The 26,667-nt window shown below is 41.8% G+C and overlaps 1 protein-coding gene across 8 annotated transcripts; it reads right to left on the bottom strand.

The window, feature by feature from the left end:
• Positions 1-871: 871 nt before the first annotated feature.
• On the bottom strand, positions 872-26,171 carry PATZ1 (POZ/BTB and AT hook containing zinc finger 1). 8 transcript variants are annotated; one of them, XM_055705344.1, is made up of 6 exons: positions 24,265-26,166; positions 21,790-21,853; positions 18,388-18,456; positions 15,841-16,012; positions 9,945-10,082; positions 872-8,055 (listed from the first exon to the last, which is right to left on the bottom strand). In XM_055705344.1, exons 1-6 carry the CDS (start codon positions 25,551-25,553, stop codon positions 7,637-7,639), a joined length of 2,151 nt encoding a protein of 716 aa, XP_055561319.1. In that variant the 5' UTR covers positions 25,554-26,166; the 3' UTR covers positions 872-7,636. The 8 variants fall into 8 exon arrangements, 7 of the variants coding, with proteins under 7 accessions (XP_055561319.1, XP_055561314.1, XP_055561331.1 ...); XM_055705339.1 differs by having other exon boundaries at positions 18,388-18,459; positions 24,265-26,165; XM_055705367.1 differs by having other exon boundaries at positions 7,888-8,055; positions 9,945-10,017; positions 18,388-18,459; positions 24,265-26,171.
• Positions 26,172-26,667: the final 496 nt, after the last annotated feature.

Raw genomic sequence — 26,667 nt, 5'->3', positions numbered from 1 at the left:
TTTCTTAGCTGACCTGAAAGCAGACAAAACCATTGGCACACAGGTACTGTGAAAGACCTCTCTCTCCACAGGTGTTTGCCTGAAGGCTGTGGGAGGAGTTGTTTATTTTGGGAAGTTGCCCCTTCTTTCCTATGTAGAAAGGCAAACCTCTTTCTCTTTGGGTTGCACACATGCTGTAGACATGCAGAGATAACCTTTTTCATCACTCATATATGCATGTGGACTTTTTACATCTATTCACACAAGCAAAGACTCTGCTCCTTAAGTATGTTTACTGAATAGGGCAAACCTCCGTTATTATTTTGGTCCTGAGTTTGCCATTCTTTTAGAAAGTTAGGGGTCAAACTAGTAACACCACAGGGAAGCAAAAAGACCACGAAGGAACAAAGGCTCAGTAAAGTTTCACCTCATACTTCACTTATTTCCTTAGAATATAATGGTGCTGAGTCAGAACACAGTGTATTTGACTAATAACTTAGCACCCGAGGTAGGCAGGCCAGAAGCAAAAGCATTTTACTTATCTCATCTCATTTTTATTTTCACTGCCTTCCAGGCATTCAATGAGGACAATATAAAATTTCACATAGATACCTGTTACTCCACCCACTTACGCTAAAAGAAGGTAAGAAATCTCATCGCATAGCACCAGAGAAAGGATTTTTCTAGTCAAAATAAGGCCATCCTGATACACAATGTTGCAACCTGTCCACCACACTACTGGTTTTCATACAGAGCCGTGGAGATGGGCAAAGGCAGGAACTGTCTCTGAAAAGAGGAAGATTTCGAGATACGAGAAATACAGGCTGCCTCTCTGTGCACTCATGGTCTCTAGTCTCCGTCTCCAGGAAATGAATGCATGCAGCCTGCAGCGTTTAATTCTCTTTTGGTTTATTACTATTTAAAAATCAGTTTTTGTATCCCCTTCTACAGAGGCTTCACCTTCCAACAGAACATACAAAAAATACACACAATAGAAAAAAAAAAAAAAAACCAGATAGGTAGGTAGGTAAGTTGCTTTATACAAACAGGTCCCTAAGAACCCAAAAAGGCTAAAACAGGCTCGGTTTCAATAGAAGCAGGCCCATAAATAGGCAAGAGACTTCATTCAAGTAGGGAAAGAGTCATCCATCCTCACCTAAGATCCTTTCTTGCTCACACTGAAGACAATGGGAGGATTCCCAACAACTTCAGTAGAAGCAGGATTGGGATTCATCAGAGCCAATGGCAAACTTTTCTGCTCCTTCCCTTCCAAGGCACTGTCTCTTCTATATGGCGTGCAGCCAGGGTAAAACGCCAGGTTTCCTGGCTCATCCCACACTCATGTTTCAGTTGTTCACTCTACAGGACATCTGAGAACAGCCTTTCATTTTCTCTTACACTGTGTACTTGCACCAGTTGCAGCAAACTTTCAGATTACAACAGTACTGAAGAGAAATTCTGAGCCCAAGAGCAAGGCTTGGTTGATTCTTTAAGAGCCAGCAGTCTGATAACTTTGCAGAGGGCATGTAAAAATTGCCTGGAGAAGGCACCAGTTTGTAGACACAGCAGCCAAAAAGCTATCAGCAAGCATGAGACTGATTTATTGTAAAAACACTTACCCAAGCTCACTATGTGACTGCAGGAAGCTCAAGAGCATTTACAGCTGCCAGTGGCTGTATGAAGTGACCCCATGGTCCACATGGAACCCAGGAGCTGGGAGGGAGTCACTGGAACATCAGTGAGGCACCAGTTACCTCCTTCCTTCAGCACATCTCAGCTCAGAGCACTTCCAGGTCTCCAAAATTGCAGTACAAGTAGAGAGGCCACTCAGGAAAAGCTTCATTCACATAAACCCTGAGAGCAGATCAATAGTGCCAGGCAGTCTTTAAATCAATTTAAATATTTCACCTTTCAGGAAAGATGTGGCCAAATGTTTGTTCAACTTTGCATTATGCCTGAAGTCACTGAAGCCAAAAGTTTGCAGCAGAGTTCAGCAGCGCAATTGTGCAGCTCAACTTGGCACATCAACCAAATCTTGAAACATTCTTACCCAAGGGTTATCATCATCTCATTTCACAGATGGGAACAAAACACAGGAAGAGGCTAGAGATGACACAAAGTGTTAATTCTTTACAAACAGGCAGTCATTATCCACTACCACAGAGCAAACAACTGTGGGTTTTCACTAACATCCTTTAACCATTCCAGCTATCACCACAACACCTTACAGCCAGGGTTCCTGCTTCTGTTTCTGCACCATGTTGCAGTTATGTCACATAACTATTTTTAGGTTGGTGGTTTGTTTGGGTTTTTTTTTTCTTTCTAGCCAAATAGTTCTCTGGTTTTTTACTAACACTGTTATTTGCAGAGCTGTACACATCTGAGTAGGTACCACACTGGCACAGGAATGTGAGGAGGGTGAAGGTGCCAAGGGAGCAGGCAGGAAGACATTATGCCAATGTTGCTGCTGCTGACTCCGCAACAGTGACTGTGGCCGCAGGCTGCAGCCCTGGAGCACTGCGTCCCACTGGGTCCCAGGCTCAGTGCTCCAGAACACGCTGCCTTCTTACAGGGACAGGGAGCAGCAGATCAGGCTGAAAGCCAAAACTATTCCCAAAGGCTCATTCACAACAGCTGAAGGATCTTGTTTTGAAAAGGATGTTCAGGATAAAAAATGGGACTCTCTCAGGGGACATGGGAATCTTCCAGAATCTGTTCTCCCTTTTAAGTTTTCCTACTGTTTTTTTCCCTCCTCTTTGCTCATTTGTTTTGTCCCCTGGGGTGGAACTGAGAGCATAAACTCAGAGATTCACTGTGAGCTTATGTTCCAATTTGATTACAACTCAGGTACTGTGCCCAGGCAAAAGGTGAACAGTACAAAGCTGGCTTAATTCACATTAAAATACTCATAACGCTGAAAAAGCCAACATATTCCATGGTTTATTTGGCACTTGCTCTCAGAGTTTCTGCCACACTGAACAAATGAAAGTATCTGATTATTTTTGTGGGTTATAAAGAAAAGACTTTCCTGTTTATTACTTAAAATTTTGGTAGAGATTTTTTTTTTTAATTTTTTTTTTTTACTTTGTCCATTTATCTCTCATGAAACCCAAAGAGAGCTCTTGCTCTCCATTCATTCTTCTAACACTGAAGTCTGGAGTTTCTCTGAAGTTTACTTTGGCATCTACTTCCTCAAGCAAGCACCTTAAAAAAAATTAAAGCTGAAAGTGGTACCCCACTCCAGACTCAAGACATAAGTTCAGATAGTGATTTCTAGGAACAAAGATTTAGTGAAAAAACAAGACACTAAAGTTACAACAGAGCCTACAAAATCTAGGTTAGCTTTCATACTATCAATTCCATTAGTTGAGTTAGACATTCAGTTACACAGCTCTTCTATTCAAGTCATTCCTTACTGCTGACAGCAGCTGAGAGAGGAACATTAATTTCAGGGAATACATGGGAAATAGCAAATATTCCCTAAGTCACTGGCACTCACATGGGTCTAAAATTGTGACTGGGCATTTGTAATTATTCAAAAGATTGGTAGGAAGACCAACTCCACACCATCTTATAGTTCTAGGCTTTAAAAACCAAATCAATCCCCCCCTGCCCCCCTGACATAAAGTACTTTGCCCTACTACAGTTAAGGCACTGGATTGAGAGAAGGAAAAATCTGTGTTCAATTTCTGGTTCTGCCGTCAATTTCCCACGTCATCATGGGCAAATCACTTAAGATTAAGAGCTCACATGCACCATGTTACCATGCATCAGGTGAGCCACACTAGTAAGTCTGTTTGCACACAGGTAACACATGACAAATGCAAAGTAATATCAATTTAACTCAGTATGGAGTAAATTCACATTAAATTGCTTTACCTTGCATTTGTTGTGGATTAACAGTACATAAAGATGGATTCAGGCAACAGAAGAAGCCTGACCGTAAGTCTGTGCCTCTACATTCAACACAACACTTAAGCATGCATGCAAGCGGTTTTTAGTCCTTCATCTTTATTTCACTCATTGATCTATAAGCACCTCTTCCTTTCTTGTCTATCTTTAATGTTCAGACTGTAAATGGTTGAAGATGCTTTCATCACACCCAATACACAATAGTTTGAGCCTCAATTGAGGGGTATAGGGAACTCCTATAAAACAAAAAAATACTACAGCTCTTATTACCTAGATTTGTATGAACTGAAGTTCCCTTCCAGACAAAGAAGTGCACCGACTCAAACATTGGATTGCAGCCCCACTAAAGAAAACGGTAAGGAAAGGAGGGTTGGCCCCAAATGAGAATTTTTATCTATACACCGATATGCCAATTCAAAATTTAACAGAAACAAGCGAATTGCAGCTCTGGGCATGTTAAGTCCTTCCCTTTGACCTCTGAACTTATGAGGCTGTTTTCTGTTTGGATGTCTTCTATGAGAAGCAGACATTTGCCAAAGTACAGAATGTAAAGAATTTGCATGTAGATTAAACTACTATCCAGAATGGAACAATATGCCCACAAAAGAAGCAAAAAGCTCTGAAAACACACCACTGCAAAAGATCTGCCCAGCCTACTGCTGGCACTAGACTGCACCAGTCTCTTGTGTTGGTGCAAATCTCTCCCATTTACACTAGGATGATCTAGAACTGTCATTTTAGGATTGTTAACTTCCTGCCTAATTGTTTCCCTGTCCACTAGACTGAGAAGTAAGTAGCTTTCATTCAGTGTATTCATGACAACTTAGTAAGCATTTTCTTTGACAAGCAAAATGCACAGTTAGTGTTTTAGAAGGCATCTTTTAGTTCAAGGCTTTTCATTTGTTTCATCAGGACAAATTCTGTAGCGTTCAAAATTAAAATTCTGATACACACGGCCAAAATTCAAAGCCCTAGTAACACTGAAGTTAGTGGAGCTAAACACAGGATGAAAATATCCTGTATTTTGGACTTGGCTTTTGGAGCTGGATTTTATGATACCCTCTTTGAGTGCACATAGGAACATCGGGGACACAAACTTCTTGTATCTTTCAGAATACAGCCTCAATTCAACAGAAATTTTCCTGGTGGCTTAAATGTGAGCTATCAGTAAATCAGAGTGACTGCAGTTGCATTTGCTAATCCCAATGAATTGTTATGCTGACTGGAAAGCCTGCTCTATCTTGACCTGCTTGGCAGCTTACAAGTTTGTCTCAGCACGATCTAGATTTGTCAGGTACTTTAAAATGTTTTGTCACCTTTCCAAAAGGTCCTGTTTCTACTCATCAGCCAAGCTTACCAGTACAGCAATAGCAATTCCATGAAGCTTTAGTTTGAAGGTGGGTTTCTCTGCGGCTTTGTTTTGGGGTTGGTTTTTTGCCCTCCCCTTTAAATGAGACTCATACCTATTCCAGTGATTCTGGGGGAAGATGAATGGAGAAGAACATGTCCTTCAGTCTCCCAACACAGATTAATAGCAAAACATCAAGTCCACTGCAACATGCTCTCAATTTAGAAAGTGCTGGTGCTATAAAGAGAAAGCCATTGATTATTCATCCTTGGTTTATAATACTTGAAAGCAAGTACAAAAAAGTAGCTTCTTACAAGAGAGAAGCTGGGGCTTCTAAGTCTGCAGAATTTAGAACATCATTCCAAAATCCATATAATTACAAAAGGCTCTATAATTCCAACATAAAAATGAAACAGGAATATGTCTTACTTCAGCTACACATTAGCTGCAGGGTTTGAATTAGGAGCACCTGGGCAACACAAGTTGCAGCACAACAGCAGTTTGTGGCTATGTTCACATTTTACACAGACGTATCTCCTGCAGAGGATGTAGGTCCTGGTCTGAGGCAGTCTCTTCTACTCCAGCACTGTATTAATGACGGAGACAGCTATTGTTTCATAGAATTCAAGTTTGGTGTGGGACTTGGGTTCTTCAGAGTGGCCTTTCTAGAAACATTCGGTACACAGAGCAACTGAGTTTATCAGACCACTGCTTAAATCTTTGCTCGTTAACCCTCACAACAATTATGATGTAGAGAAAACTCTTCACAGACAGGAAATTAAGGAATAAATTCAGGAAGCTGTTCTATGTGACCTTGAGCATCAACAGCAGAACCATAATTATAACTCAGAGTATTCCTAACTCCTAACCCTGTGTTAAACAACGTTTATATCTGGATTTGGTACATCAGACCATGGCAAGTTACATGGGAGGAGAGGGAGGATGAAGAAAGGACATTATTTCTGCACAAGTGGTATTTTCAGATTAAATGGAACCTCCAACAGCCTAGAGCCCAGCTTCTTTGCATTTTGTAGTCAATTCTTTTTCAGAGATATGCTGTTTGCAATTCCCATTTCTTATAGTAGAAACTCTTCTTCTTTGGAAAAGAAAGAAGTAAGACTGGCTTTTGCAAACCTGACTAGAGGCAGATCAGGAGAGCACAACTGTAGCCAAAAAGCCCAGCTCACTGAGAATACAGTACAGTGCAGAGTGGAATTAATGCCTTATTTACTGGTTCTCATTTGCACACCTTTTGGACAGGTGGCCAAATTGCTCAAAAACCAGACAAAACGAGGGGATGCAAAGTAACATACTAACTTCTTTAATAGAGTCCAATCCAATTAAATCAAATTCACTCTGTGAACCCCTGGGTTTATTCACACTAAACAAGTCAGTGGTACATAGTGTTAAGCCGATAGTTGATGGTGTTTATACCCTAGGTCCCCACAAGAAAAATGAGCACCAGTCAACCAGACTGCAATGGTATTTTTCCTTCCTTTTTTTTTTTTCTTTTTTTTTTTCATAAAACTATTTCTTTCATAGACTTAAAACAATCAACTAGCCAAGTTATTAATTATGGTACATCTAAAAAAAAATTAATACTAACCCTAATGTGACTGCTGCTTTAAGAGTGCTCTGTGTATTGCCTTAGACTGGCTTTTCAGTAGCAATTCACTACAACAGGTCCTAAAAATATAATAGAGAATTAAAAACCTGACCTCAAGTTTAATGATTAAAAGTAATAAAAACAACCTGTTCTGAATGGTGATTTTTCTCAGCAGTTCAGTCCTGCTGCAGCACTCACAGCCTCACAAATGGCAGAAGGGGTTCAAATTCTCTCACCTTCTTTAAATTTTTCTGGTTTTAAAAGGACAACTGCATTGTAACCTGCTAGGTACCACGGGGCATTTTACTTAATGTTATATTCAATAATGGGACAATAATGGGTTTGCTTTTAAAACTTACTGTTTTTCTGGGGTAGGTTAGGGAAGGTGGGGAACAGAGAGAGAGAACAAAAGCATAGCTCCCTGTAGCTGTAGCTCCCCAGGTGCCTCGTTCACTAAGACTATCTAACTCTTAAATCAGTGCTGGCAACTTTTGTTTATTCTAGAAGATCATGATGAAACACCAGCAGCAGCCTCTAAAGCTACGTTTGGTGTTTTAGGTCATGTCTCCTATTCAAGGACACCATGTTCTGTAATTTATCAGCTAAGAAGCATTTTCTCCCTCTCCCCAGTGAAGGTTTAAAGGTGGGGTAGGGCATGAGACAAAGAGGGAAGCTAAAATGAATAAAAAATTCTCAGCTATAGAACCAAATTTCATTATTTCCTCTTTCATTCACAGCATCTTATCATTATAGCCAGACTGCTGCTTTGCTTTGTTAAGATCAAACTGATCTCATTTCCCCTCTGGCCCCATTGGTTGCTGGTCGACCTCTGGATCCACTAGGGATGATGCAAATGCTGACTGGACGATCTGAAACCCAAATGACTCCAGGAGAGACATGTTCTGTTGGGGTGAAAAGGGGGATCCTAGAGCAGGACCAAGGTCCCCCAATGGGCCACCAAGGGCCCTGACGTGAACTTTCTGTATGTGTTTGTTCAGATAAGACTTTGATCTGAAAAAGCTGCCACATTCAGGGCAAGGGTACTTCTTCTCTCCTTCGGTCTCCATTTTGTTTTTGCTGACTGCCATGTCACACGAGAAGGACCCGTTGGTGCTCTGTTTCTCAGGAGTCTTGAGGTCACTGGTGTCAGAGAGGTCTCCATATGAATCAGAACTCTCAATCGGGTCCGAATGTGAACATTTCTGGCCTTCTACAGGAAAAAGAAAAGAGAAAAGTTTTCAGAATCTTACCTCGCCCAAAAAAGTATTTGGCATGCATTAAAATAGATTATATTGGCTACCACCTGATTTCATTAATGCCTGTCACAACAGAATGATACACACTTAACATCACAGTCCCTCATATTCTAAAGCCCTGGACCACAGGTTCTCTTTACAAACCACGCAGCTGCTATCAGAGCAACATCCAGGTTTTTATTATGGATTTGTCACAATACTGAATGCAACCATAATGGGTCTGTGGTTCATATAATACTTTTTTGAATCCCAAAGATGTCTCACAACATTTATATCTCAGGCACTGCAAAAGGATGGACATAATGATGAGGTTTTAACTGTACACTCCCACGCTTCTGAAATTTTGTTGATACTTTGGGGGAGAGCCTAGAAACCTAATGAAGTGCAACAGGCTGCAGCAAGATGTGAAGAAACCTGGAAATACTCAACAAAACAGCAGTGAGCTACTGCAATTTAAGAAGTGCAGTTCCATCTAGTCTTGAGGAACTCTTTTACAAGCGCAATGCTGCTAGAAGTGAACTTGTCGTAATCTAAAATTGTTCCATCTTTAAATACTGTAGTGTGAAACAGGAGAGAGGTTAGAGACACTATTTTAAGTCATTTGGATACAGATCCTGGCAAAGCCATTGGTATGTTTGGAGTGTTCCCCATTCTCCTCTGGCGTTATGCCAAGGAAGTTTGTCCACACTTTTTGCTCAGCGCATACGAATGAGCGTGGGAAACCCAGACATACTCCCTAAACAAGTCTCTGAATACAAATAAGCTGTATCTACTATTAACTCTAAAAGACCAAAGAACCACTTGGCACAACCCAAAAGACAGATTTGCTCTGGACTCGACATTACAAACCAAACAGGATATGCATGAAATCAATACACCGCTGAGCTGGAGTAAATCTCTTGTTAAGTCAGCACACCACCCAAAACCAAAGGGCTTCTATAGTAACTCTATCAGGACTTCAACAGAAAAAAATTATAAATTGTAGCTTTCCACTGGCACAGACTTCATTTAACCCAGCACGGTGTGCTCTCTTGGGCAAGAAAAACCATAACTTTTGGGGACAACCATGATTTTGAAGAATTTTCTGATGATTCAGCTTGACCAGGAACACTGACAGCTCAAACCAAGAAGCAAAAAGCAAGCTAGTCTACACAGATTAACAAACAGCATTACATATCCAGAAGTTAAATACTCTTTAGCTATTCTTACAATAATTTCTTTTTTCTTTTTTCCCCCAGAAGTTAAATGCAAGTTAAAAACAACAACAACAAAAAAGTAACAGTACCATTACCCCCCTCTACCTCTCCTCCCCAACAACAGCATTAAAACATTTAAGTTTATCTACAGATAGTTGCATGGCTCCTCATCAGCCTGAGGATGAATATTGCTTTCACTGCTCTGGAATCTATGAACTGCATTCTGCAGCTCCCCCTTCCTTCATCAGAAATCAGAAACATGGTTTGACTGACATGAGATTCAAGCATAGTGGGACTAAGGAACCATCAAGGATCTGCACTCCTCAGGCAAAATGCAAATACTGACTGCTCTTAAGAAGATGGTCAAGACAAACTCACATCTTTTTTTCAATCTCTAAAATCAAAGAAGCTGCCAAAAATTCACGCGCCCTTACATGTCCATCTCCTTCCCCCAGACTTGTTTAATGGCCTATCCAAGGGCAGATATTACATACTGTGTGATGCTATGTCATTTCTCTGCATTTCCCTAAGCTTCTCTCCAGGATCTTCCCTGTCCTTCCTCCCTCCCCTTTCTCATGCCCAGCCCAGCATCCCACAACACAAAGTTCTGCACAGAGCAGCAAGGTGCAGAGCAGTGAGTCTCTTGCCTTTGATGCCATAGGTCCTGACGCAGTGGAACGCTGCTCCCCCATTCGGGATGGACTCCTGGTGCCTGGAGACCTGGGGAAGGGGAACACCGTGGTGGGTTTTAACATGGACCTTTAAGTAGGAGGCAGAGGAGAAACCTAAACAAGATAAAAGGAGATGAGATCCTGCCACCAGCAAAGACACACATCTGCCTTCCCTGTTCTTTTAATCTTTCTCTTGCTCCTACTCCCTATTACAAAGTTGCCATTATACTAACTTGATTTCTGGTTATCTACAGCATGCTCAAGCAGGATTCCTAGACATACTCAGGCAATGAATGCAATGCATACCCTTCACTAGACTTCATTTGCTTTTTGGAAATCATGATGAAAGAGCAGTCTCCTTGAGAAAAAAAATCAGATGTAAGCAAACCTATCAGATGACATGAAACTTCTGGAAAAAAGGGCAGAAGAGACATGACATGAAAAGGCACTCATGTCTCTTCACCATTTTTGTGCTTTCTTAATTTAAATTAAAAATGCCTTCATCATCTGATAATAATTTGGAAGATAGTTCAAATCAGTTTATTTTATGCTGTCAAGATCTGATGGAATGCCATTTTGGTAACACCCCTCTGGTATTTAGTGTGCTTTCTCCTTAGGTTTTTAGCATTTATAGTGACTCCTAGAACACAAAAAGCTAAAACTACTGAGTTTTTAAGGTATACTTTTTATTTCTGCAGTAATGTTTTTAAAAACATTTCCTCCATTTAGCTCATTCTAAATTTATTTTCTCCGTAGTTAACAACAAAAATTTAAAATGGAATGTCAGTATTTTTATTAGCTCTGATCTGTAAGCCCAAACCACTGAAATTAAAAACATATATTTCAAACAACAGTTTTTCACATTTGTGCATGTGCTTTTCAAAACTGTTTTTGAAGTCTCACGAGTATGGCCTTTTGCTTTAATGAAATAAATTATGTCACATATATGTTGGAGTATTTTAAAATTCTATTTTAGTAAGATTTGCAGTTAGTACTAGTACACTTGAACCATATACAAGGCACAAGGAAGACAGACTTTTAAAGACTTTCTACACGGGTAAGCCCATCAACAACTACCTTAATTTTCTATTCTATCTTGAACAGAGTATTATGGGACTTTCATGTAAGAAACATTGCCCTTTAACACCTGAGAACACAACACACGTTTTACCGTCACAGACACAGAGTTCCAGGTTCCCTTTCCGGATAGAGAAAACCCGAGACCGAGATTTTTTTCAAACCGATACAGCATTTACAGCACAAGTCCTTGCAAGAGAACTTTCATACCAACACTTCACTTCAAATCTGAATAGATATACTACCGTAAAGCTATTTTTACAGTGATGCCACTGCATTTACATCTGATGATATGTAATATATTAGGAAGGATGTAAAACCAATACTGGCACACCTCCCTGGGGTGGATTTTCTGACAGCAGCTGTTAAGTTTCAGGTGCTGAATTTAATAACAAATATGGCTTTACACTAGAATTCCCTATGCCTACTCAACAAATATCCCTCTACCCAGACTTTTCTTAGCAGCTAGGATCAAAGAGTATTCAGGTGTTATTAAGAATTACGTATACATGACCTGCAGAGTAAGACAAGAGCTCCACAGCAACCTGCTGAAGGGGGAAAAAAGGGCAGGCTGCCGAGAACTAACAACAGATAGCTACTGTAGACCCCCGAGTTGAAGATAAAAGTACAGAAAAGTACATATATCACAACTGAAGAAACCAAGAACATATGACTCTCAAAATACAACGGAGCAGAATCACCTAGCCCAAGTCATTCAGGGTATTAATAAACAGTTATTATCCTCTGAAATAATTCAAGACCTACCCTCAGATACAAACCGCTGCACTGAAAATCTCACTGGGCCACAAGAGAGTAAGTTTTTCCAGATACCAAAAATTCACTGTAGATATGGAAAGCAACAGTGTTTGGTGGGTAGAGAAAAGGACATAATGCACAGATATAACAGTGATAATTCCACGTACAAGGTACTTCCCTTCTTTCATGCATGTATCTAATAGCCACATGCATGCTGAGATGAGCCTCTTTATGTAGCAATGTATTAAAATCTCACTGCCAACCATTACAAGAGGACTACATAGAGGTATTCAGTGTTTTTCTATGCAGCTAGGGACACAGGAAAATCTTAAGTTATAATCTCTGCTATACAGTATTTTTCCTGAACTCTGCAATTCTATTTGTAGAGTACATTGTTTTACATAATGAAAACTGCCTGCAAAGTGTGTTAGCTCCCCTTTATGCACTTGGCAGATGAACATGTGAGTCATCAACTTCCATCAAAGCAGTAAGAATGCCAGCTGCTTCATAGGAAGCTCTTTAAAGTGAGATTTTTTTGTTTTGGTTTTATCCTTTTTCTGAAGCACTTAGTGCTGGCCTTTTTTTTTTTTTTCCCACCAGACCTTAATTATGAATGCCTGTCCTAGGAAGATGGGAGATTCATAGACAATAATCCTTTACTTTTAAAAATCTCTTTAATAACAAAGTCAGGCTAATGCAGAGGATAAAGTGGCAGAATTTTTCAAAGCAGCGATGTATTTATGGCTTTACCCATAAACATATTTCAGCTTTGCAGTCGATTATTTCTTCATACCAGAGAAACTGACATTAAAAACATGCACAGAGAGGAAACTATCTGCTTTATATAAATGGGACCTATCCCTTGATCTCTTAGGTAACATCTGTAAGAAGACAGACTATAGAAATAATTGCAGGATGCTCCTTTTTCAAAAATTCTAATTTGGATTTAGCTGGAACATGCAGAGAACGCGTCCTGCTTTAATCAACTCTGTATCCACCATGAAATTCACCATCCACAAGAATTCACCTTATTTAAAAAAAAACAATCCATCTGACTCAGGATTGGAATATTCACCCTTCCCCTAATTCATTTGGTTTCTGTGAAACAACGTGCATGTGCCTGAAACAGAAACTGAATCTTCCAAGTTGCACACGTTATCACAAAGTACCAGTTCCAGACTTGCCAAAGTCATTAATCTCTTAAGTTCTATGAAAAAGCCAACACAAGCAAATGAAGCTCCTAATGATGGTAATACAAGATTATGTAACACCAAAGCAGAAGCAGGACTTTTTTATTTAAACTGATTAGAGATTTTGTCTTAAAAAGTGAGGATTGAGGATTAGTGTTCATAAGCACATTTTAGATCAATCCTTAAAAAAAACCATACAAACCCCCCCCCCCCCAGAAAACCCCAGAAAAAAACCCAAACACATTGCACAACTTTCCTGATTTAAAAAGATTTAAGTTCTTCCATAATTACTCCAAGCAAAAAGACCCTAAGTAAGAACATAACCTGGAAAAAACAACAAATCACAGATGATAGTTTTTTGACATTATACTCTCATTTTGTAAAATAAATAAATAAATAAAATCAGCAAAAGGGTACCCACATGACAAGGCAAATCAGTGGGTATTGCTTTCAGTCAGGTACCGAGTTCCCCATCTCCTAAACCCATTAAACCTTTAAAAGAACACGAGACACTTGATTAAGTTCTACAGAAAAGCCTTCGGTCTGATGGGATAAACTGAGGGATCCTAAGCTCTGCTTTCAACACCAGGACATGTTCACTTGTGTAAGGCACCTTTTCACCCACCTTTTTTTTTTTGGTGGGCCAAATTCCAAAATTCTCTGTATAAGCAACTTGAGCGTTCATGCTTGACTATTACTATACCCAGATTTTGACAATTACTATAGCCAGAACTAGCTACGTTCCAATAAAAAAAATACACCAGCATGTTAGCTGAGGGAAGAATAAAGCAAAAGCCCATTGCACAGGCACCACAGCCACAGCACAATCACAGCTGGGGGGACAGTGCTGGCTTCTGACTGCACCAATGCCTACCAAATAGATGTTTCTAATCCAGAAATTTTCCACTATACTTCATCTTGCCAGGCTCTACAATTTAAAGAATATCTATTTAAAACAATAAACATTATAGTTTGATTCTAGAACACTTTGGATTAAAAATTCTGCTGTCATGGATCATAAATCTATAAATCAAAATTCACAGCATAAAACAACACGTTCATAACACAATCGTTTGACAAATCCAGTCTGTAACTTCCCTTTCCTATGAATTTTAATACTGGGTACATATTTAACACTAGATCACCAGATTAATTATGTTTTCTAAGTGCTGATGAAAAGTGAAATTCACAGCAAACTGAATTCTGACAACACATATGAAATACACAAAGTGTAAGAAGAAGGTAGTCGCTTAAAGTTTGCTGAACAACAGGTTCCCTAGCCTTCTACAGAGAAGTGTGTGTTTTATTCAAATTCCCACTGCACATTTAAACGTGCAAAATGTGAATAAACCATTTAGTCATTTCATTGTTTGAATGCCGGATCTGTCTTTGTCATGGTGGCTGAATTTTGAAAGAGCTGCAGTGACATCCAGTGGTAGTTAAGTTGAAACCCAAGGTTACAAATCTTGGAAACAAGACAATTCTAACCCATATGAGTTTCTGTTTGGCACCATGTTCCACTGAAGGAGAGCAGGACAGCACCTGAATCTTGGATAGCATCTTCCATGTCGTTACCAGAAAAAGAATCGGGATAAGCTTAAGCAGTTTTTCAGAAGACAGACCTTCAGCTGAAAAGGAGGCCAAGCTTCACTTCATACCATCAACCTGGAGCTTCAGAGCCTGAACATTTTCTACCCAGACGCCTTTTCCACTCAAACCGTTCACACCACTTTCAGGACCTAACAGACAGTTCAACTGCTGGAAATACCTCCCTTGCAATTTAATGTCTCTGATTATTCATCAGCTCCCAGTCATCCAAAAGCTCCCTGTACAGTCCTCACATTAAATACCGAACAGCTTTATTCTCTCAAAAGATTTCACCTCTCTTAAATTAGAAAAGGGAACATACATCATGAAAAACCAGACTCATAAAAAAAAAAAAACAACCAAGATCCCAAAACACAGCAGCAACCTCTTCCTACACTTACTAGGTATATATGACTGTGTGAGCCAATAATATAGTTTCAAGTTGTGTACTAATCATTAAATAAAAAGGACACCAATAAGTCAAAATTATTTTTCCAGCTTGCCTTACATCCCACAAAGCCTAAATTTACAACTCTCTCCAACCAAAGAGAACCACAAACAGATAGAAAATCTTGAAAAGCTCTTAGTCACGTGGTTTAGATTTAGCAGCCCTGTGAGGAGCAGGGAGCTGGACTCAGGTCCCTTCCAACTTCAGATATCCTGTAATTCTATGAAAAGCTGTATTTGTACAAAAAAAATGGTAAAGCACATTTCTAGTGCTCTTCACAAAACCTGTTTCAGAAATGTACGTTAATACAAAGTAATTTATTGTGTTAAGAGGGAGAAGCAGCTTGACTACTGCTGCACCAGGAGGTTAAGCAAGACTGGCAATAATGTAGATTTTTTTATGTGCAGTGTATAATTTTCAACTTGGTGTGTATTTCAGTGACTCTTCTTCCAAACTGATTACACAGATTTAAGACTAACCAAGTACAGAAAAGGTATATTGTGAATAGTAGCAAGGCAACATATAATGGTTATTGTATAGAGATCTGGCTATTTAGCAAATACAATTCTTATAACTGTCTAGAAACAATTTGCTTCAGATTTAAACTGAATTTCTTCAGGAACTATCAGCCATGTAAAAAGGCCAGACCTACAGCTCCATCGGTTTCAAGGTTAAGTATTCAATAACGAAAACAGAGAATATGTACACATATATGGTATAATCTCCTCCTGTTGCAGACAGAGTCATGTAGCTTTACAGCTTCCCTCAAGTGCTGTCCCACCCCACAGAAATAAAAAAATGGTTTCTTCATTACCTCTATTACAGATAGTGCAGAAATTGCTTGGTCCTTCACTATGTTTCTTCAAATGATCTGCCATATATGCTGCTCGCAAGTACTTCCCACACACCTGGCATGGAACTTTGTCTTCATGACATGCTAGGTGTGAGCGCAGTCGGTCACGAGTGGCAAAGGAAGCATTACAAGTCTGCAGGTATAATGAGAACCATGTGACTCACCAACTCTGCTAAAAGCACTGATACTGTCAAATATATTTAGTATTCTTTAGCTTAAGTACCTTAGATCCTGTGCAAACATGCAAATGACATGATGCACAAGCCATTTTCCCACAAAGAAAAAATTCAGATCACCAACACACTACGTAAGATGTGATGTTACTACTTGAAAGAATTAAGAAAGCAAGAAAACAGCTCTAACATACTACAGATAGTAAAACTTAAATCAAGATAGAGTTCTAAGGCCTTGGTTCCTCTCTGCGGATGAAGATACTAAAACTTTAAGGACTATTTAATGAAAGAAATAGCACAAACCATTTCATTTACAGTAAGTTCTGCAATTTCACTGAGCCATTACAATCACTTTAGACCACCCAGAATGTCCTGCCATCTTCCTAAATTTTACTTTTTGATCTGATCAATCTAACTTCAGTCCACAGAAACCCTCTGGAGTATACAAAGACATACGAAGCAAGCATCGGAGAATTGGCTGGGATGAGAATATGACTAAAGACAGTAAAAGAGCCATCATGGTATCCACAGTAGCAGCCCAGACAAATTGTAGAAGTGAAGCCTCAGAACTGCGCAGGTATCAAAATAACTGCATGACACTGTAATCTGTTTATAACTTACCCCTGATCAAGGTATCATATTGCACTTACTACCATGAAACAAGCTGGATTTGTTGTAACATAATATTGATTCTACTTGCCCGCTTCCCAGATGTAATCCGTATGATGAGTGAAGTCTTCCTCCCACTTTTATAATCATAGCAATTGGCAGGCATGCAGACTATGTATATAGCCTATTGTAACAGCCTGCCAGTTCTTCTGAAAGGCTTGCACTATCTCTAACGTGTGAAGGAAAATAAATCACCAGCAATACACTGTACAAGTTATTAAAGATATAGTCTGAAACCATTGCTCACAAATGCGAAAGGAAAAACAAAAGCAAACATACATTAGAATGACCAGACCAAGTGGGCAACAGTGACATTCAAGAGTGTACAGTGTTTTGTTTATACCACCTTTACATAAAATAACATAGTTTGAAGATGTATAACCAGAACCCCCTGAGAGATAATAGGAGGCTACTAAGTGACTTTGGAACTGGATATATTCTCTGTTTTTTCAAGTATCAGTGTGTAATTAAACGACTGTTTCAATATAGACGTCTTAAAGTAACAATCTGAGTAAAATTCCAGAATTATAACTTCAAGTAAGTGAAACTGATAATACGGAAGAGGATAACCCATATTCTTTTATATATTTTAGTCAATCAAGAGCTTAATCCAAAAAAACATTGAAGGCAGCTGAAAAGTACCTATCAATTTCAACAGGCTTTACACTCAGTCGAGCCTAGAGATGCTTAAGTATGGTAAACGCCCATTGAGCTGAGGCTACTTTGCAGCAAGTACAAGACTTAGCACCTCAGAGGATTAGGGCTTAATGAACTTAAAAAGACAACAGTAACATTATCTGGATTTCTGTGATACACACAGTTAAACTAAGCTCACCAGACAAAGAATAATAAATTACAAGTAGTAAATCCTAAGAGGCAAACTCTTGAACATGAAAGATTTCTCTTCATTTGGAATCTCAGTACACAGCGCTGAGCAAAACAGGTGCAGCTTTCACTTACTAAAATGTTCTTAGAGGTAAACACTCATTTAAGGCAGGACTCCAGCACTGATACTAATCAATCTGTTGAATATCAACTAAAGATATGTAACTAGATAATCAAGGATGACAGCCAAGAGATCCATCATCAATAAGTCTAAAAATACTGAGCCACAGTAAGCATCTATACAAAAGCATTGGGAGTGCATTAGTTGATGAAGCAGACCAGAGACAAATCACATAAATACAGGGATGCCAGAAGTAAAACCGTATCTGTCCCATATTGAACTTATCAGGTTGAAAGCTTAGGGAAAGGCAATATAATCATTTCTGTGTTTGATTTCTCACTCTTGCTGCTGAGTTGTGCAAAGTTCACCTTTGGATAAGCTATATAGTAAATATATCTGCAAAGAAGCTTAAAAAAAATTAAGTCCAGTGGAGAAAGCAAGAACCAGTTTAGCTGAATCATAACAATGGGAGAAAAGACTAGGTTTAAAGAAAACCCCAAAGTTAATATTCAAATAGTTAATATTTATAAAAGGTATAGAGAAAAAAAAAAGTTTTATTTTACAAAAGATGTGAAGTGCTAAATGAGCGCTAAGTATTTATCATTAATTGTTAATCACAGAAGAAAACTCTCCAGTGCTTTCCTATCAAACATTGCACAGGTATATAAATAGATCAAAAAGAATATATATAAAGTTTAAAAAACATTGTTTAAGAAATACCTCTTGAAGTTTCAACTTTCCTATGGATGTGGATGTCTCTGAGCTTATTCCATGGTGGCTGCCATTTTCCTGCTAATAGGCAGGAAGTAAGAGAAATTAGGACAGGAAGAAACTCATTCTGCATTGAAATCAATGGGAAAAGCACTGGACTTGGGATGCCAATTTTAGGTTTACTTAAATAAATCTTTTTCTTTGTCAAAAGCTGTGCTTCAATTTAACCTGCATTTTTCTCTTTCTTATTTAAATTGCCAGAAGAACAATCTGTCTCTTGTCTCTGAAAAGGAGTGCAAACTTCTGTTTTCTCCCTTTGTTCTTTCCCGTCCACAGATTTTCAGATCACCATTTCCTCCCAAACTGCAGCCTAACTTTCATACCATTCACACTCAAAAGCCAAAACCCCAGCTTCACCCCTTCCCATGACGAGTCAGCAAACTGATCTATCTCATTATGGCCAGAAAACTGACTTACCCCTTCTTCTACATCCAGAACTCAACTGTCAGATTAAAAAAAAAAAAAAAAAAAAAAATCATCACCAGTGCTACAATCCAGGGGAAAAGAGGAAAAGATCCAGCGTGCCACTTGGTGTCTTGTCTGGACACCAAAGCAACTTCTTGGATCCGATTTCTCAGCTGCCTTGGCTCTGTGGAGGCCTCCCCTATAACGAGTCTATTTGAATGGCAATGAAAAAGCTGGAATCACATCTTTGTCTGGCATCAGGTGCTACAGGTGCTGGAACTTTGGATAGTTTTTCAAAGATCTTTGAAGCACAGCCATTATTTTAGAGGGGTGAGTGCACGTTTACATGCTGAGCACTGAAAACTATAGCTGTTGCAGTGATGTTCGGCTTACAATTGTCCTGCTTCTCACAGTTTCATTTTATTTACTCTGAAGTTGGGTTGACACCTTCATGCTTTTGTTTTGGTCGTCCAAAACGTACCATGATGCCACATAAACAAAACATTACATATCCACCAGTTTGCAAAGATATATGATGGCTCAGGTAAATGGCCAGTGGATTCTGTTCAAATCGTAACAGAGCACAACTTCCAAGAATGCCACTACAATAGAGGATTCTGGAAAGCTTTTCTGTTTACTGACAAAGTAATTCTCTTTGCAGTAAACATAAACAAAGCACAAAGCATGACAATAACAGGAATTTTCAACAGGAACTCAACAGATTCAAAAAACGATGCTCAATGCTGTTCAGGCTACCCTCACGGGGAGCTAATTTGCCAAACAAAATCAATGGAAAATGGGGAAACAACATGCTAATATTAAGCTATTTTCCTTCTTATTGGCCAGATTCTGTGTTTAGATACACGTCATGGAACAGAAGTGTTACTGGTATTGAAATAATCACAAGGAGAACCTTATTAATTTATACATTAGCTTTTGGATTTGAAACACATTTTCAGTGTGATAGCATCTCTTCTGAGGTTTGTACCATGTGTATCAGATCTGTACATACTTCAGAAGATTTTCTAAATCTGACAGGATATTATGAAGTATTTTTTGCAAAGACACATAACAGCTCTTTAACAAACTTTCTACACCTTAAGATTCATAAAAAATTAACTTTGCAGAGTTAAGCATTCAAAAATCAAGAACAAACCAAGCCTGAATGACAAACTCGACTGTCCTGATGCTTGTAACCTATAGCCTATACTTTTTTAACTAAAATGAACGGTGCATACAGCATTATGGCACTTTAGACAACACACAGTGAGAAAGACTGTTATTAGAAACTGCTATCACACAATAACATGTCTGCAAGGAGACGGAGTTGAGCTTGCCTGGACAACCTTCCGTATTTCTTTCCTTTCTAGCTCTTCATGTATCCTCTGACTGACACAGATTTTATATTTAATATTCTTAAATCAATCAGCAAACTATAAAAAAAAATCAGGCATCAGTTGGCAAAGGACAATTCATGCCTATCAATGTTATTCATAAACGGTGTTCGTTCAGTAACCCTTGCTATCATCTGGCAGAAACTGCTGTGTTTCTGTTTATGCTAGGATCTAAGTATTCATTTCCATACTTGCACGCAAATAAATGTTTATGGAAAAAATTTATAGTCATCTTCAGTTCATCCACCCAGACCTCTTGCTATCCCCAAATTGTGAATTCTTTTTGTAAGTGGAAATTTGCAATTTATATAAATCTATAACCGCTAAATCATCTTAAGAAGCTTAAACCAATCTAAGGCTTTATATAGGATATGCAGTTAAATCAATGTGAAGGCCATGTGGCCTGATTTTCAAAGGTGCTGGGCTTCCACAGATCATATGGAGGTCAAGGGAAACCTTTAGATGGCTCTATACGCCTGAAAAACTGTTCACTGGATTATCAAAGTTTCAAAATGTTTCAAAACTTGCACAATTTGGAGGAAACATAGGAGAGGTGTGTCGAGATGGGGAAAAAATTGCAGCTCAGGAGGCAGCAGTCATGTAGGATTGACTAGGTTCATAAAATCCGGTTAAAAAAAATCAGAAGAAAAAAATCCTCTAACCTTCACTGTCTTCAAAGAAAATTAAAATGATCTTGCTCCAATTTTCTTTAAATAAATAATTAAAGAAATCTTTCTTCAGAGACCAAGCATAGTGACTTTTAGTCCAACAAATCGCTCAGAATTTGCCCAACAATGATGTGAAGGCAGTGGGTGATAGTGGAAGCTGATTCTCAACTTTGGTTTTAATTAATACCTCCAGGCACCTTTTAAATCTTTCTACAAATTAATCACAAAAGATCTTTCTTGATTTGATCTTTCAAACCCTAATGAATAATACAACATTATGACATTGTATTACAAAGGATACTGTGATGCTGTTATTTATATTCTCCCTGGGATAAAAAAAAGCTTTCAATTTTGCTCAGTGCAATGTTCTGAAGGCTATGTGATTAAAAAAACCCAAACCAACCAAACAAAAAAAGCCAACAAAAAAGAGGGTATCTTGGCAGGTTTTGATAATTTACCGATTTTATTTGAAATTATTCTAAAAAAATGAAGTCAGCATTGGAGCCTCCTGTTGGCAACTACAATAAAAAATAAAAAAAAACAAAAGGAGGTGGGGGTGGGGCACAGGGAATCATCGGTGACATTGACTCTAAGCCCAGGGCAAGGTGGCTGGGTAAAAGATCCAGGGTGAGGCTGGGATCAAGCATTAGGGAAGAACATCTGGGAGAAGGGGAGGGAGGCAGGAGAACCAAAGCTGTAGATGACACAGGGGGCTGGGGGACAGGAGGGACTTAAAGCAGCTGTCACTGTTGAACACTTATTTACAAACAAGTATCCCAATTCACACATACAAGGTATTTTTACTGATACTTTGCAATTGTCTGCACACACAAACACAATGCCAAAGATTACCCATACCCAGTCTAAACCCCTCCAGCTCCTACCTGACACTTGTGAGGTCTCTCTGAGGTATGCACCTGTTTGATGTGTCCATTCAAGTGGTCTGGCCTTAAAAGAAAACACACATAAGGACACTTAAAACAAAAACTAAAAATAAACATAAAATTTTAACAAAAAAAAAAAAAAGAAAAAAAAAAAGAAAAAGATCCCAGTGGTGGATCTATTACAAATATAGTGATATTTAACTTTCCAAGAACCAGATCACCAACAATTGGGACTCTACCTGGATAAGTACCCTCTCCAACTTGCTAAAAAGGCAGCATTTTCTCAGGAAGAAATTATGACCGAATGATCAGAGAAAACAGGAAATACAAGCTACAGTTTTCAAGCCTGTACGTCCCTTTCCAAAATCCTATTTAGATCTTGACAACCAGTGCACTTCGATTTACAGTTGCTGAATATTTGAAAAATCAGATCCTTTTGGTTTATGTCCCAAACACAGATGTAAGACGACAAATTTAAGGACCTCTGTGCAGAAAGACCGACTCTAAACTCTGTTGTGGTGTCACGTTTTCCACCAGCAAGAGAAAAAAATTCTATCCTAACTCACAACTTGGCACGGAGACTGCACTGATACAAATAAAGTGCTCTGAAGGTCCCAACTAGAAGGTGCAATGGAAGAGCAAATTATTACTGAAAAAAAGGTTAGACCATTCTTCACAATCAGTAAAGTCGGCTTTGTAGAGGAGAGGGCTGAATAGCTGCAGATTTCCCTGGTGGGAGTTTCTCCTACTGGGAAGAAAGCTTTTCATTGTATGAGGCCAAAACTGCTTGGAAACAAGTCCTCCACCCTCTCCTCCCCCAACTTTCCAGCTGCGCCAATGAGAGGGCACGGGATGGAATTCACGCACTGCAGACAGAAAATAGACTGAACTTTGCAGTCAGGCTGTTAAACCTGATGCTCCAGCGAGTGGGCTGAAGCAGTGTAACCGGCAAGACTGGTTGGGGGTCCTTCTAGGTACCTCAAGCCTAGCGACCTCACGTGCTGCGCTACTGGATGAAGGAAAGGATACTGAAACGAGACATCGCGCTTCCAGCTTCCTTTGGCTGCTCCTACGACTGAATACTGAAACTTAAAGAAGGAGTCTCTATTTTTCATTCATACTTCGATTTTACAAAGATATGCAGACATTTTTATTGTTTACTTTTGTAACAGCACTCCCTCTGCCTGTTCGCATTAACTTACTGGGGAAAATGAGAAAACATGTATCTTTCACTTTCCCTTGTTGACAAAAACCTTTCACACAGCAACAGCAGAAATTTTGAAGTGTGAAGTAATGAAAGTTGGCAGATGATCCCAGGTAGCACTATAATAAGAAAACTACCTTCACTTCTAGCCACAGATGAAACTTTCATTTTAAGACTTTCCATCATTAAATCTGCAGTCCTTACGAAGATGCAGCCCTAATTATTGCTGATTAAAAAAAAAAAGGGGGGGGGGGTGTCTAAGTTTTCTTTACTTATTTCAGTAACAAAAAGTCCCTCTATCAAAAAGAGGACTAAGAGGGGCACAATACCGATGTATATAACCTAGTAGCCTTTTGATACTTTTTCGTATCTCAGTTCCTTCCCTCCTCTTAGAGCAATCAACTCCCGCAGAAAAGCGACTGCTGCTACAGAAGTAATACAGCATAAGCATCCCCCTCCCCCCACTACTTCTAGTCTCAAAGCGAGCATCAAACTTCTGAAAGAAGTTTCAAATTCATTAACTCAGACTATAAGATACCACTAACACGACTACGTGTATCAAACTACTTATTAAATTAACTCCCACAAACAGCAACAACAAAAAAAAAAAAATCAGCAACATTAAATGCACAGATCTTACGTATGTTGCAGGGCAGAAACAGGATCCCCTTCAGAAGGATGTAAACCCAAAGGACACAAAGATCATGTATTAAAAGATACTTGATGCTGCAGCCTTTGAAATCTCACCTCTTCCTTCACATTTGGGTGATAAAAAACATTACGAACTAAGAGAAATGAAGGGAAGTTAAGAAAAAGAAAATTTAAAATGGATACGAGAAAAATAATAATCTTGAGATGTATTAATATTTTGCACTTCAACAGCACCTTCAAACTACCTGCAAATCAGTAGTCTCAGGACACTTTTGTGAGGTAGGTAATTACTTCAATACCCATTTCGCAGAAGAGTCATTTGAGGGAGAGACTAGCTGATTTGCCCAAGGACACGCATACACCAAGTCTGGGACAAAGCTGGGAATGTTACCCAGAAGCCAGCTGACTCCCAGTTCTGTATCTTAATTACTTTTAAACCCTTTCAAGAGACTGCAGAATAGCATCCCAGTGGAAATGATGGAAGTCTCATTTCTCGAGACATTTTAAAGTGGAACAGTCAAACTATCCTAAGTACAAACTGTTTTTGTTTCCCAAGGGATAGGAAAGACAACTTCCTAGGTCTCTGTTTGTGTCTATGGTCCTTGTAAGTACTCTCTTACCTGGAAAAGCCTTTTCCACAGCTCTGGCAGATGTAGGGCTTTCCCACAGAGCCATCGTGAGATCGAACATGATAGGACATCCTGTCTTTCCGCTTGAACCGTAAGCCACACACTGGACAAGAGTAAGGCTTCTCGCCAGAGTGTGACAGCTTGTGCCGATTCAGGTGGTACACGTCCCGAAAAATCTTGCCACAGATCTCACAGGCCACCTGTTTCCTCGTCCTGCTTCTTTTTCGGGGTGCATCGGGGTCATCCTGACCAGGGACACCATTTTCACCCAGTCTCGGGGGTGGGATGTCTATGTAGCCCAGCTGCAAACTTGTCACCCCGTGTTGAGCCTCGTGCTGCCGAAGACGATTAGCATCCGTAAATACTTTTCCACAGAGGCCACAAGGCAGGATACCAGCCTCTCGCAGGCCCCCTGGGGTACCAAACATCATGGAGTCCAAGAGATTGGCTTTACGGGGACGCCCTCTGCCCCTCTTGGTGCTTAAAGTGGGGGCACTAGCAGCAACATTCTGGAAGGGTGAGGCCAGCAGCGGCGGGGACAGAGGTCCTGCCACCATGGGCAGGCGGTCCACACCCTGCAGAACGGGTAAGGAAGACTGCGCAGCAGTGAGCGCAGCCCGCGTGGCCTCATCTTCAGGCATACCAGCAATGCCGTTGCCATTGGGTGCCAAAGCGGCACCATTGGTCATGTCAAGAGGGAAGCCGAGGTCCGCAGCCCCCGGACGGAAGAGCATAATGTCGGGGCGCGTGGGGGGCACGAGGAGCTGCACATTGGACTGCTTGATGACCTCCTGGCAGATGTCAATCACAGAGCGCATCAGCAGGAACTTGGCGGCCGTCATGAGCTCCGGGAAGCTCTCCAGCCGCACCACGATGCGAGACGTGTAGGCGAAGTCCAGGATGTCTCCGAACACCTTGGAGCTGATGGTGTGCATCTCCAGCTCCCGCCCGCCCCCGGGCGCCCCGCCGGCCGCCGTGGCCCCACCGGCCGCCGCCGCCTCTGTCGCGCCCCCCTCCGCGCCACCGCCGCCGCCTCCACCTGCCCCGTCGCCCAGCTGCGCGCTGAACACCGACTCGAAGTACTCGCTGCAAGCGGCCAACACCGCCCGGTGCGCCGGGAAGCTCTCGTCGCCCACGCGCAGGAGCACGTCGCAGAAGCGGCCGCCGTTCTTGCGCTGCTGGTTGAGGCTGTGCAGCATGTCGGCGCTGTGCCGGCTCACCTGGTACGTGTAGCAGCCCGACGAGGGGCCGCAGGCGGCGGCCTCGCTCACCCGCTCCATGGGGCTGCGCCGCCCCGCTGGCGCCCGCAGGGGGCGCGCGCTCTCAGGCCGCCCGGCGGCGCGCGCCGCCTCCTCCTCCCCGCCCCTGGCCGGGCCGACGGCGGCGGCGCGCGCTGCGCTCCCTGCACAGCGCGAGGGGATTGCAGGGGGGGGCGAGACAAAAGGCTCGGGCGGCGGAGGGGCGCGCGCCGCGCGGGGCCGCCGCGGCCGCCGGCGCGCGAGCTCCGCCCGGGCCCGGCCGCCACGAGGCGCTGCGGCCGCGGAGGCCGCCGCGGGAAGGGGCGTGCGCGGCGCGGCTGCAGCGAGCCGGGAGGGAGGGGGCTCCGGCGGCTGCGGCTCCGGGCTGCCGGCTCCGTCCGTCCCTGTGTGTTTGGAGCGGAGGAAAGATGGCAGCGGCTGCACTTCCTCTTGCACTTTCACCCCTGGGGGGAGGAGAAGGAGGGGGCGATACCACCCCCCCCTACAAAAATCCAGCGGGGGCCCCCCGGCTGCTGCTCCCCGACCAAGCGCCGCCGCCGCCGGCTCCGGTCCGGGCCCCGCCCGCTTCGCTGCACCCGCACCACCGGCGCCGCAAACTTTCCTCTCTTCTTTGGCCGAGAAGACCCCCACCCTATTCATAGAGACCCCCCCTCCAGCCACTCGGGCTCCCCCCTGCCCCCCCGCTTCCTGCCCCCCTCCCTCCCCGCATCCGCCAATGCAAGAGCAGCCAGAGCCAGCAGGCCGGCCCCCACCCCGCCCGCCCGCGGGGGCTGGGGGCTGCAGTCTCCCCCTTCCCCAGCCCCTATCCTCCAATGCCGAGCCGGCACCGAGGCCCCCGCCCGCGGCACACGGGGGCGGAGGGGCTGCGCTCGCCCCCTCCCCCAAATATCCGGGCTGCAGCTCGCCCCCCAGCCCCCCCTCCCGCCGGAGAGGGGGGGGAGGAGGAGGAGGGGCCGGGGGGGGGGGGGGGGCTGCAGGCAACCTCTCCCCCTCCCCAGGCGCAAATCGTCCAATGCAAACCCTCCCGGAGCTGCAGAGGCGCAGAGCAGCCCCCACCTCCTCGCCTCGCCTGAGGAGAGCCGATCCCAGAGGGGCCAGGGGCTGCAGCTCCCCCCGGTCTTTCATCGCATTTCTC

The sequence above is a fragment of the Falco cherrug genome, chromosome 1, assembly GCF_023634085.1.
Source record: "Falco cherrug isolate bFalChe1 chromosome 1, bFalChe1.pri, whole genome shotgun sequence".
NCBI lineage: Eukaryota > Metazoa > Chordata > Aves > Falconiformes > Falconidae > Falco > Falco cherrug.
Note: the sequence above shows the minus strand (reverse complement) of the source record. Positions and strands in the feature narration are given on the sequence as shown.

Bases quoted from the DNA above. Each gene is read 5' to 3' on its own strand.
- PATZ1 (XM_055705367.1), bottom strand. From the start codon at position 26,171: ATGAATAGGGTGGGGGTCTTCTCGGCCAAAGAAGAGAGGAAAGTTTGC. The intron at 10,018-15,840 runs GTAATGAAGAAA...CCCCTTCCCCAG, and splicing joins CTGCACTATCTGTAATAGAG to GTCTCCAGGCACCAGGAGTC. The intron at 8,056-9,944 runs GCAAGAGACTCA...TTTTTCCTGTAG, and splicing joins CAGGACCTATGGCATCAAAG to AAGGCCAGAAATGTTCACAT.